Raw genomic sequence first — 13668 nt, forward strand, 5'->3', positions numbered from 1 at the left:
TAAAAGGAAAAAAATTCACCATTGCTTGTTTGAAGGCTCGTTGCTCTTTCCCAAAACCGTATTAAGATTTATAAAATGAGTTTTATAGTAGTCCATGGCTCGGAATTATATCTTGTTAAATCCACCAACTCACCAACAAATAATTTAAAGAGAAGAGAAACCTATCTAAATCCAGCCAGCTCAGCAGCATCACTACGTAAGACTGGCACGTTGAAATGATTAAATTATAGACCGTTTTTCTGAGGATGTCTCAAACCGATGAGTGAAATTCAGAGACAGGTCTTACCAAGACACTTGGGCTCTCTGCCACTCCAGTAGGGAGTGGTGGCATTGCGGCAGGTCAGAGAGGACGGGCCCTGGATCTGGTAGCCCGTCAGGCAGAAGAAGAACGCCTCTCCCGGGGGCTGCAGGCTGGTGATTGTCACCTCGCCATTGGCTGGCTTGTGTGGAGGAGCACAGCTCAACACGAATGCTAAAGATCGAAGGAACAAAGTAGATTTTTAAATGTGCATTTTTAAACAAGCAAATGCTGAGCTATATTTAAAGGGACCTTGGAAATTGGGACCTTCTTTTTCTGTGTTTTTCCCCTAAACTGTAGTGGCCCTAGATAGCTCTAGAAATGTCCAAGATGCGATATTAGCTTCTTACGAGGTACAAACAGCACCAGACATCTGACCAGCTTGGGCTGCCAACAGCTACTTTATTGTGACATTATTCTTCTTTCCAGCCACAGTTTCAGTTATATTTCCCTTCCTTGTGTTCCTCGAGAACACACAATCTGTCACAGGCTGGTACACCAATCACCACTGTGTCAGAAAAGGTTCACTAATGTTGTCAGGTCATTTTACTCCCATTGCCATCCTACGCTGCAGCATAATTTTGTGGCTGAATGCAGAATTTGAATGACCTGAGACTGTTATCTACGTAAGGGGGGAAGGTGAGGAGGAACACTCATGCCATGTGACCAAGCGATGCCCAGCGGGTCTGTTCGTACATAAAACAGCTTCATCCCTCCTAACTGCTGCCTCTCAAATGCTTCTTGCCTGCAGAGGACAAGTGACATTAAAGCTCACAGTTTTACGGCTTGCTGCCACCACAACACTTTGCGAAGCTTCACTCCCTCTCTGTCAGAGGGTAGGTTTTCTTTATCAATGTAAAGATGGGAGGTTGCTCTCCAAAAGCAATCAGCATGCTATTCCTCTCTTTGTGCCTTTCAAAGAGTCCCTTTGTCCCTTTTTACATATTGCTGCGATGTGCTCCATACTGTTACTGGTTTCCTTTGAAGCCATTTGTTAAATGGATCGCCACATTTTGGTGGATTTTGTGTATGACACAGTGCTTTGGTCCAGCGTTTGCTATTGGAGACTATTTTCTGTGCTCCTGGAGATGTGGGACATTTATCGTTCCTCAGTTAGCCTGGACGGAGGCTATTGTAGCAGCATTGATTTTCACTTTACCTGCTGCTCTTTCACGCGCCAGGGTAATGAAAGCTCTTTCTCCCCACGCAAACTTTTCCATGCCGGGCCTCAGAAGTGCTCGTGTCGGTGGTAACACACTGAGTTCCATTGAGCTCTGCTATTGTCATTACAGCTTTATTAGCGCACAATCTCCATCTCTGTTGAACCAATAGAGGGGCCGCTGGAGGCAACAGACCTCATTCAACGTAAAGCAATCTTCTGAGAATTAAATAACAGGATCTTTCTGTCTGCTGTTCCTGCTCTGCCGCAGAGCTTAAAGCCTGATTGTTCTGCTACTGCAAATAATTGCACCATAGTGACTTCAGCAGGGCAGATTAGCAGACAGTGGGGTTGCAAAAAGCACATGCTAATTTAATGTCCGTCATTATATTTTCCATGCCGGAGGGAGAACGTGTTAAATGTGCTGCTCTGAAGTCGCTGATTTATGTCTCTGCCCTAATAGCAGGCGAGAGGCTTAGGGAGACTGAGGCTGAGGGAAAAGGCATCGGTATTCAATATGACTGTTCCATCAGGCGTTTTGTTCACCCTGAGAGTCCATGTCTATTACTCAGGAGCATCCAGGGGCCATAATATAACAGTTACTAGTCATCTGAAATGATCTGGAAAAGTAAATGATCTCAATTCACCCTCAATTCCATACCCTGATTATTTCGGTTATGTGAAACCTGCAAATGAAAAAAAAAATGATATGACAGAAACACAGGAGAGCTCCGGCAAACTGCTGACTCTTGTTTTCCTTCAGATTTTTTTGACCACTTGATGCTGCAACTGTCTGATAAACTCAATGACACAGCTAAATTAATTCATGTTTTTTAAGAACATATTGAGGAACAGCAGAGAGACCACAACAACCACAACAATTATATATTGATAGAAAGATGTTATGGTAATGATGTCAGTTATGATGGCATGATTACCATAGGACTAAGTGAAGTTCCAGTCAGATCCAGAACACCACACTTCATAGGTTTGCTTCTCCTGTTTACCTTATATCGGCAATGAAACATTTTATTTTCCCTTCCCACTTGCTGTGAAATTATGGCCTTACCCATGTAAAATTTTCTGACCTTGTATACATGGTAAGGTCATGACAGACACATCTGCTGGATAATTTCAAATGTTACAACAGCAATATTTGCTGTTGTAATGGTATATTAGGTAAATGATGAGCAGGTGCTCAAAAGGGGTGTTTTTCTTTCATAAACTAAAAGAAAATTGTGCTGTGGCAGGAAAAACTCATTTTTGCAGCATCACACGGAAACACATTTGTAACACAAGGCACGACAGGGCCTTGAGGTGATTAGGACCCAGCACACACACAGTGAGTTGGTGCCACCAGGTGAGCCAGGGACACCGTGGCCTCACAGACGTAATCACTTCTGTCGGACAAAATATTTTTACTGGGTTGGATCATAGTACTTATTGGTTGGTTAATTCTATGACAGAAAGGACAGGAATCTTTAGTGTTTGGTACAGTTATTGAGAGCAATTTTCCTTTACACCAATAAAGTATAGGCAAAATGACTAGTTGTACAAAATAATGTTTTGATCAGTTAAATGAGCTGATGAGCTGAGAAATTAATGAAAATTATGGGTCATGTTGTCAGGGTCATGTTTGTTATGACTGGGACTGTAACAAAATGCATTTTGGATCTGCATGGAAGACGCACCATTTACATTATTAATTTTGAAGCTGATGTTTCAAGGCAGCAGAGCACACAGTGACACAACAAAATGTGTCCTCTGCATTCAGTGAGCAGCCATGAAAGGCAGTGGTGGCCTAGTGGTTAAGGAAGTGGCCCCGTAATCAGAAGGTTGCTGGTTCAAATCCCGATCTGCCAAGGTGCCACTGAGATGCCACTGAGCAAAGCACCATCCCCATGCACTGCTCCCCGGGCACCTGTCATGGCTGCCCACTGACCCCTCAGGGTGAGTGGTTAAATGCAGAGGACAAATTTCACTGTGTGCACCGTGTGCTGTGCTGCTGTGTATCACATGTGACAATCACTTCACTTTCTTTCTTTCACTTTTTTGAAAAGCACCTGGGGTAAGCCCATTGAGACATACTGTATGTGATTTTGGGCTATATAAGAAAAAATGTTGTTGTTGTTGTGTGGAGACAGTACTTTGCTCAGTGGCACCTTGGCGGTGTGGGATTTGAATCAGAAAGCTTCTGATTACGGGATTACTGCTTCCTTACCTGCTAGGCCACCAGGGCCATATTGCGAAGCAAGGGAAGTGATATGTCACTCAGGGATGGCAGGCTGAAATGCACGAGCATGGAATAGCAGCATATTTGACGGCTTCACAATTCTTTAAGATCTTCCTCTCATCATCCATTCAGAAAATGTTAAAGCATCCTTGATCACAGAAACACTGACACATTCTTAACTGAGCCCTTGGCCTGCAGTATATCTTCATTGTGAAACACTCTTGACAATCAGACCAGACATTGTTTAACATACTGAATATGATGAACATGATGAGGACATAAAACTTTGTTTAAATGTTACATGTAGCACCAGGTTCTGGAGAAACGTTGTTTCGTTTCACTATGTACTGTCTAACGTGTATGTAGCTGAAATGATAATAAAGCTCAACTTCAACTTCAACTAAAATTGAATACTGTTAAAACATATAAGGGAACAAAATATAATCAGTTATATATAGTTCCAAATTGGCATATTTATGTCAAATTCTCATTCACGTACTTTATAGTGTCATACTGGATAAAACTTTAACTGAAACTTTTAATGACTATTTGAATCTTCACTTCATGCCAGCATCCACACACACACCCTAAAATATTAAGACTGAGAATGAAACATTATGTGAAATATTCATAATCTTCATCTGTTCAGCAGTAAGTAATTTGCAGATATATATGACCTTGGATGAGCCCCATCATTTCTTGATAGACAACCAGAATTCTGGAAAAGTAGGAAAGTTACTTTGAGTCTTTCTCATCAAATGAGCCAATATTTTATTCACAGAACATAGATAACATAACAGATGTACAAACTGGGAAATTGTAGTTTAAGTTCAAATACTTTATTGTCATTGCCCACCACCCCCCAGTACAAAATGCCATAAAACAATGGAAGATTAAAAGGTAGTAACATAAAAGAAGAGGCACATAACGTAAAATAAATATGTAATAAACACAAATCTGTACAGGAGTGTTGAAAACGTAGTAGCAGCACAGCAGATGCATTGTGTATGTTTGCAGTTTATGTGTTTATGAGTGCTATTGCCTAGTTGTAAACTCATGCTATTAGTTCTCAACCTCAGTGCCCTGAATCTCCTGCCAGAGGGCAGCATCTGAAATGTCCAGAAAGAGTGTGACCAATGATTTTATTTGCGGTGTTGAGGACCTTCTGTAATGACTTCTTCCCTGCCGTTGCCATAAGCAATTTCCTTCGGGATTAATAAAGTTTTCTGATTGATTCTGAGTGTGCAGCTCAAGTACCACACAGAGATGCAATATGTCAGCACACTCTGAATGGAGCAGCTCCTTCCTCAGGTAAACTCTCCTGAAGATCCTTAGAAAATGGAGTCGCTGCTGGGCCTTCTTTATTACCGCCAAGGTGTTGGAGCTCCAACAGGTGACGGCAAACACTGAACCCTTATGGAAACAACCCTTGTATGTGGAAGCTCCTTGTATGTAGAAGCTCCTCCTCTGCCGGATGAAAAGGAACAAGTGGAAACTCAGAAACCCTTTCCCCACACAGTGTCCCTTTCTCTCCTTGGGTCAATACAGAAGGGTGTTTCTCCAGTCACCTTTGGTCATCTCTCTTTTGGTCTCAGTTTGTGAAGCCGATGTCAGACCCACTTTGCTCTTCTCCATGGTCTGAATGGTGGGATCAGATGATGGGAGGCTGGAACTGATGGTGACGCTGAAGTTACTGCTGACGTTTGACGTTCGTCCTGTGTAATGTTTCCTAATTGTGTTCACCTGTCTGATTGTATAAAGCTGCCCTGTTCGTGTCTGTGCACCGTTGGGTCTTTGTTACAGGTTACCAGTTCCCGGATGTCTCCCGTTTCGTGTGAATGCTTCCATCTTCATTGTCATGTCTTGTCATTGTTCCAGATCACCTGCCTCACCATGCCAAATGGTCGTGACAGAATGACCCGACCAAATTTGGACGCAGCCAATGCTGCCCCTCTGAGATCCAAGGAGCCGTGACTCGCCTGGAGGACGCCGACAGCCCCCGTGTCCCTGGCCAATGTTGATTTCATGTTCCGCAAGATCCCGATGTGCCCCATGGGTTTTCCGGATTCTCGAGGACGCCTGCCCCATAGTCCCATGTCTGGTGGCGTTGAAGTTGAAAAGCGGCCATTCAGCAGGGCGACTCAGAAACTGACTGTAGTGGCGGGCACTTGCGGATGGCTTCAAGCCAGTACGCAGGACTACTGATCAGTCATCAGTCATTTTTCATTCATCTCAGCCATTCATCTCATCTCACCTCATCTCATCTTACACTCATGTTCAAAAAGACTCAGTGTATGGACTTCCTTCCCTCCTTCGTGGCCTGCTTTGGCTGGGATGGTTGGTTGGATGGGAGGGTGTCTTGGGTGGCACAGATGGACACCACTGATTGGCAATGGGCAAAGGTTGTAGACAAAAGGCTGAATCAATCAGCCGTTTTTTAAAGGGAATTTAATTCAACAAAGCAACAAAGTCCTCCCTGGCCGCTCTCACTTCCGTTTCCGGGTCACTGTCTCCCCGGCTGATCTTGCTGACCATGACAATTACATTTTATTAATAGAGCAGCCAACCCCTGCTATAGAAACATGTATTTGCACCACAAGGCTTTTCTTTCTTGTCTTTTGATATTTTTGATATTAAAACTGGAAAACACATTTTCTTTTGTTTTTAGGGAACTTAATGTATGAATAAAAACCATTGTGTATGTTTGAATACTGAAATGAAAAATACCTTTGTAATGTAACATAAGGAAGCCTGCTTCAGTGTGCTGGTCTGTCCTGAACTGGACGTAGATCTGATTGCTGGCACTTCGCACCACCAACCCACTAGTCAACGTGGACTCGTTGGCCAGGACAGAAGGCTCCATACTCCCCAGGTCTTCCAGAGTAACCCTGTGCCTCTCTGACAAAGTTGAGTTCTGGACCTGTGGATGAGGAGAAGATCAACAGCCATAGGTCACGTCAGACCATTTCCATATTCCATTATTAACGTTTTCCCATACAGAGTGGGGAAGCAGCTGCCTACAGTATATGACATGATGCATTCGTCCAGTCTCCAGAAGCTTCACCTGATATCAGTATTCTGTCTTCTCTCCAGACGTTTCGGTGTTCCTAATAGCTGCTTTTGGTCAGAACTACAGCCCTGATTCTAAAAAAGATCCCTTGCCATTCATCCGCACAAATAATTGAACTCGGAAATGTTCATCAATTTCAGCACAAAAACCAGATGTACTTTCTCCCATGGGAGAAATGAAAGCTGCGATATGATTATTAGCAGGCAGGTGATAATCGCTCCTGAGGAAATGCTCACATAAATCATGAAAATGACAAGGAATGTAGCAGCTGTATTGTACTTGCTGAGAACAAAGGTAAGCAGCTGTAGTCTATCTCTATATTTGTCTAATTTATATGCATATGTCAATTACATGTCCAGTTATCTTGTACAATTTAAATTATTAAAAATATGAAATGAATTCATTCAGTAAGTAAGTAAATCTGCCAGGTAGGATTTTTAAAGCCACCGGAAGAATGAAAGACATAAATGTGTTCTACCAAAACAGAATAAGTGGGTCAGGTCACATTATTACATAGTGACACTTCCTGATTTAGAACAGAACACAGCAATACATTTAGGGCTTCTCTAATTACATCAAACATAATGAAATATAGCAATATATCATCATACAGAGTCAATGTTTGATTATTACAATCCTAAATCTTGTGTGAACCAGTTTTATTTAATTATTTTATAAGTTATATTATATATTTGCATTTAATATTTCATAGGTTCACGATAATATGTCACAGACACATTCAGGGTGTGCCTGGATGGCACAGATTGGTCCATGATTGCTCCAAATAAATGGCACAAAACAAATGTCTTGTACCATTTTTGGATTCTGCTCCACTCAAAGTGATGAATTGATGTCATAATCTAATGCTGCACATTTTTGTAATGTGTGTGGTAAAATGTAAGGTCTATTATATTACTGTTTGGTTTTTAATAAAGCATTGAGGATGCACCACAGCTGTTGCTGAGAGTCCCATTAAAATGGATGTGATCCATCGGGGCGGCAGCCCTCTGAGACCCTTCTCTCCAGGGTAATGGAAGTGTCAGCGAGGCAGACGCCATCAGCTGAGAGCCTGATGCGGATGAGCAGTAGGCCAGACACTGCCGTTGAAATGAATTTGGCTGCGCTGGCAGCCTGTCACTCAGCCAGGGAGAAGCTGTGGATACATGCGGACTGCCCACCATTTTGGCTGAGTGCTCTGAAAGGTGACTGTTATTTTCTGTCACAATTGGAGCTGAGATAATTGTGCAGAAAAGCCGCTCATCAGCATTGAGGGACACAGGTGCATATCTCCAGTCACAGCTTGTAGGACTAATGACAACTGACATTCAAATACAAAAAATAAATATAGAATTGTCCTAAAGTGTAATTAAAGGAGGGGACTGTCTACAAGTGTTAAAAACAAAAAGAGTAATAATTAAAAAGTGAAAGTGCCAATGATTTTAGAAATCTTTGATTTATATATCTAGAGATGGTGCTAGAAAAGCATGGGGTCTGTCTCTCCCAACTGTGTAAACTAATGAACTAAACAATATTTTACTGCTCAGAGAACATCAGGAAAAGATTCTTATTCTCTTATAAACATAATGTAAATAGCTAAATTTACTTTATGTTTAGCTAAATCACCAAAATTGCTCACAGGTTAGATAAACATTGGCTTTTTACTAGTTTGTATTGGTACCCAGGACTTGTATCTGGCATCGTTGTTGTTGGTTTAGTGTTCACCCTAAAATATAAAACCATTAGGCCCTGTTACCTTTAGTCACCTCCAACTGTACCAGTGTAGTACATCTGGTTTGCAACTGATGATCATCAGACCTTATTAAGGCACTATGATGACCTTTCTATGATATACAGTATGACCTGTAATTTTATTCTAAGTTAGAAGCAGAGATAGAATCTTCTGTAACTGGTTTGGCATTTTAAATGGTTCTAATTCCAACTGTCTTTGTAAAAGAGGGAAATGAGGGCATAATCCCCTTGAATTGTAGTTCTAAAAATACTTTATAGAATGAAAAAGTGGCTTAATTAGTTCCTTTCCCCGAAAATGAATTCAGGTCAAGCTGAAGAACAGCATTTGTCAGCCTTAGCAGCATCAGCAGCTGTTTTTATGAGGAGTGATGTGTTCCAGACAGTAAACAGATGAGTAAGGGATTCTGTTGACTAGTCTCCTTCCCAAATGCATGCAGAAAGAGATCCCAGCACAGCAGGGAAACACATGGCTAGACAGTGTTCGTCCCGAGGGTCCTTATAGGCTGTCACCTGCTATGGGACCTGCCGCTTCAACCAGGAAAAGCTGTCCCTGTTTCACCAATATGTCATCAAAACTGATAGCAGACATCACTAATGCACCTCAATCGGGGCTGTTTTTCTTCTTCTTTCTTCCAGAGTCCCCTAACAGCCAATTAAATCTTTATTTAGACGACCCAGATGTAAAAATGCCAATTGCATTTTGTGATGAATGACATATCAATCACCAATGGTAACTAAGATAAAGGAAACCTAGTCAGCAATTATCTTCTACAAAGGCAGAGCTATAGATACTCATCTGGTAACAATGGCCAAAAAGCTAAATCCCATCTCCACCATGTCTTCTCCATTTCCATTATTTTAAGTTTTTTATGGCATTTAGAAAGGTCCTTATCCAGAGCAACTTACAATCAGTAGTTACAGGGACAGTCTTGCTCAGGGACACAATGGAAGTAAGTGGGGGTTAAACCTGGGTCTTCTGGTTCACAGGCGAGTGTCTTACACACAGACACTCGGGGGATCCAGAAATTCATGTTGTCAATGTTGTAGTCCCGATTTCCTGATTCCTGACTTTCTGTGTATAAATACTGCTTTGTCATGTCTAGTCCGCGTCAGGACATTATATGTGTGTCTGTGCTTGTACCATGTCCTGTATGCTGAGCGTAAATCCAGAGCAGAGTATATCCACTGTCTGCTCAAAGTCGTACGAATGTGTCCTTCTGTCCTGCTATAACTTCCATGACTTTTACAAGCAGAAACTCCAAAAGTACAATAGACCAGAAATGAGTGTGTCAAATGGTAAAGACCAAAGTGACCAGATTTGACCTTGTAATGAACAAATATAACCATCTGGCTGGAAACAATCTCAAAAAGAGAAGTGGTCTGAGGAAAAGAGGACAGCTGGTCACCCTAAGCAGTGCATTACATCTGTTTCTTCCATCTGCTGAGAATCTTTAAAAAAAAAACAACAAGAAAATGATCAGGATCTGTTTACTTCACAGTTTGATTGACACGCACTTACCCTCTTCGTTTTGATTCGCTGTTTGGAAACATGTTTCAGTGATTGGTAAATGTATACCAGTATGAATGGTAAAAAGAGACCACTATAACCACATATTTCAGTATCGGTCACACAGTGCCACCGTCTGCCGCTGCTTCTGTTTGTTCTCGACGAGACACGGAATCAAGCGCACAGACCGCCGGCAGACTCCAGTGAAGATACCAACAGATAAATCCTGGTTCCTGTCACGGCCGTTTGGCATGGCGAGGCAGGTGATCGGAAATGATGACAAGACTTGTCGAGGAAGAAGGACGCATTCGCACGACGTCATAAAACAGGGGTTTAATCTTGTGATGAACAGGACAGGGGAGACACCCGGTAACTGGTGAACATGAAACAAGTAACTTAACAAAGACCCGACGGTGAACAGACACGAAAAGGGGCCTTTATACATTAGACACAGGACTAACGGGAAACGGATCATGACAGTTCCTGGCAACTGCTAACCGATCACTTAGCATGAAACGAACCAGAGGGTCACCACAGCCACCACCACCGTAACAACTAAAGCTTCAGGGATCTTCAAATGGACCAGTAGCATCATAATGGACACGTAATGTACACCATGACACTGGACTAAAACCTACTCTGCACTGTCCAGTACCTACAAACATGGACAGATGCTCTATACTACACTTTGGGTTTCTCCACCTCTACAACTGTAGGACTTTTTTTCTTATTGGACAAATCATCACAAACGCTGCACTGACACCACTTGTAGACTCATTCTACCCTAGAAGGGGATTCCTCTCGGCATCACTCCTTCCCAACGTTTCTTCCTTTCTTTTTTCCTCTCTCCTAGAGTTTTTTTTTTGTGTGGAGTTTTTCCTTGTGAGCAGAAGGGTCAAGTGTGGGGGGTGTCAGCTGTAGGGCCTGTCAAAGGCCATTGAAACATACTGTATGTGATTTTCGGCTATATAAGAAATAAATGTTGGTTTTTAAATACAGAAAGGGTAGGTATGATAGACATTCAGGAGGGAGGGTGATCCTTAATTCTGATCATAGTCTTTTAAAGAAACACAAAAGAGGGCCAGTTGGCTGAAATAATTCTCAATAAATATCACATACAGTCTCACTCTCATTTTATTTCACCCCGCAAAATTATTTGATTGATAAAACATGCACTTCTGGTCAAAAACGCATCATTCAAGCCATGTTGCTCTCTGTAAAAATAAAACACAAAAAACTACTGAAATCCTGGTAAAGAAAAAAATCGCTCAAATTCATTCAGCCATTTCATTAAAAATGAGACTCTGGGCTGGTTTTACTCTGGTGAACAAGTGGAAGGGCAGTGGAAAAAGTCTCCTGGGAGGAGTGTTTTGGCGGCCATGGCCGTGGAAGCATGGAAATCTGTGTCTGTGTGTGCTGTGATAAAGGCCAACAGCTCCTCACTGCAGCTGCCCACATGGCTCTGGACATCAGGCACATATCGAGAAACATACCACTCCGTCGACCAAGTGCAGGCATTCCAGTAGCTCTGAGAAGGATGAGTACAGAGGAGTGTCGGAAGGGGACACTGAGCACAGGGATTTATAAGGAAATTACTACTACATTATTTTCTAATGCATTACATTTCGGTGAAATACTTCTGGCAAAGGCTTATTTCAGTCAGATCAGGGGAACTAAATCTCCATAAAGGTGGGGTGTCCACCTCTATCATCATGATCATGGAAACCTGCATGGATCCTGCTGCTATCTGCAGACTGCTAATAAATGGTCTGCAACTGGTTAATTTGTCATACTTTAACTTAACTTATGTTTTAACTCTCAAGCTGTTTATGTAACTGGTTAGCATGTTGGATATTGATTTAGGAGGAATCATGATGTCTTGGTTATGTTTTAAACTAAAACACAAACACATTGCATCTTAAGTATGTTCATCAATACACTCATGTTTAGAAGCATCTTTTATGGTTAACAATTTGTGGTGAAGTGAAGCAGTGTTTTTGAAATGTTTGACTATCCAATGTCAGCAGTACTGGACTAACACTAACCCTATGAATTGTGAAATGATGTGATGTGTCTTTAGACCATCTGGTGATGAACAGATGAGAAGGGTTTGGTCAATATTATTAATTGGTTTCCCCCACACAGCCCCAGTTTGAACCAGCTCTTTTCCTAACTGATGCTCGATATGCTGCATACTCCCAAGACTCATGAATAGGTTGCCCATTCAGAATCAGTGTTGGAAAGATTCATTACAGTATAAACGTAATGACAAATGACACAGAAATGACAAGCTCTGCACTGGTGGCACCCCAATCCCGCAGCTGAATCATCTTTAGGAGATGGTCCTGTTGGACTTTCTTGAGCACCCTGCAGCCTTCTTCACAACACTTGATCATCTCTCCTTGAAGTTTTTGATGATCTGATAAATTATTGAATTAGGTGCTATATTATTAGCAGCAACATCCTTGCATGTGTAGGCCTTATTATGCAATGCATTCATGACTGCACATGTTTCCTTGCAGGTATCCATGGTTAACAGAGGAAGAACAATGATTTCAAGCATCACCCTCCATTTAAAGCATCCAGTCTGCTATTCTAACTCAGTCAGCATGACAGAATGATCTCCAGCCTTGTGCTCCTCAACACTCACTTGTGTTAACAAGAGGATCACTGAAACGACCTCAGCAGGTGCTTTTGTGGGCTGAATTTTTTTTTCACACTCCATAAGTATATGCAAATTGCCATAATAAAAACGTACAAACCGGTATTTGTGTCATTCTAAAAACATATGGCCACTGTAGACAAAAATAAGACCTGCCACCAAAAACAACTAAATAAATTGTGAAGTGATTGTCACATGTGATACACAGCAGCACAGCACACGGTGCACACAGTGAAATTTGTCCTCTGCATCTAACCCATCACCCTTAGTGAGCAGTGGGCAGCCATGACCAGCGCCCGGGGAGCAGTGTGTGGGGACGGTGCTTTGCTCAGTGGCACCTCAGTGGCACCTTGGCGGCTCGGGATTCGAACCGGCAACCTTCTGATTACAGGGTCGCTTCCTTAACCGCTAGGCCACCACTGCCCCACCACTATACCTGACATTGCAGGTATATACACTGATATTGCAGCTCCACTTGCACTGAATTGCTAATTTATTCTCATAGTTCTATGCCATTGTAACGTTAAAGGGTAAAAATGAAAGTCCAGGTTTCAGTGAGTACAGTCTCCTTTGGCATCAAAAGGCACTCAGAAACGGGAGGAAACTCTGACAAAACCTTTTGACAGCTCTGACAGACCCAAAGTCACCACAGCATTAGAAGATGAGTTTCTGAAAGTCAACAGCTTGTGTGATAGGCGACTCACAGGAGCACAGCTTCAAGCACTCCTTAATAATAGTCATAATAAGCAGGTCTCAGTTTCAACTGTAAAGAGAAAACTTGAGTTGCAGCCAGAAAGCCATCGCTAAGAGTACAGAATAAGAAAAGAAGGCTTGCCTGGGCCATAAAACACCGCCAATGGCCTACTGAGGACTTGAAAAAAGGTGTTATACACTTCAATTGCTTATTTCTTCAATGCTTTAATTTCAGAGTACAATGACACATTGAATGGCTTGAATTTCAATAAAATTGGGCTACTCTTTTGTCCAGTA

The 13668-nt window shown here is 42.1% G+C and overlaps 1 protein-coding gene across 4 annotated transcripts in view; it reads right to left on the reverse strand.

The window, feature by feature from the left end:
- sez6a (seizure related 6 homolog a) overlaps positions 1–13668 on the reverse strand; it is a 75734-nt gene that overhangs the window by 10777 nt on the left and 51289 nt on the right. For all 4 annotated transcript variants that reach the window (XM_028983439.1, XM_028983438.1, XM_028983437.1 and 1 more), the window contains exons 4-5: positions 6418–6610; positions 287–472 (exon numbers count right to left, since the gene is read on the reverse strand). In XM_028983439.1, the coding sequence (XP_028839272.1) occupies positions 287–472; positions 6418–6610 (379 nt within the window). The remainder of the gene's footprint in view (positions 1–286; positions 473–6417; positions 6611–13668) is intronic.

The sequence above is a fragment of the Denticeps clupeoides genome, chromosome 6 (assembly GCF_900700375.1).
Source record: "Denticeps clupeoides chromosome 6, fDenClu1.1, whole genome shotgun sequence".
In the NCBI taxonomy this organism is placed as follows: Eukaryota; Metazoa; Chordata; class Actinopteri; order Clupeiformes; family Denticipitidae; genus Denticeps; species Denticeps clupeoides.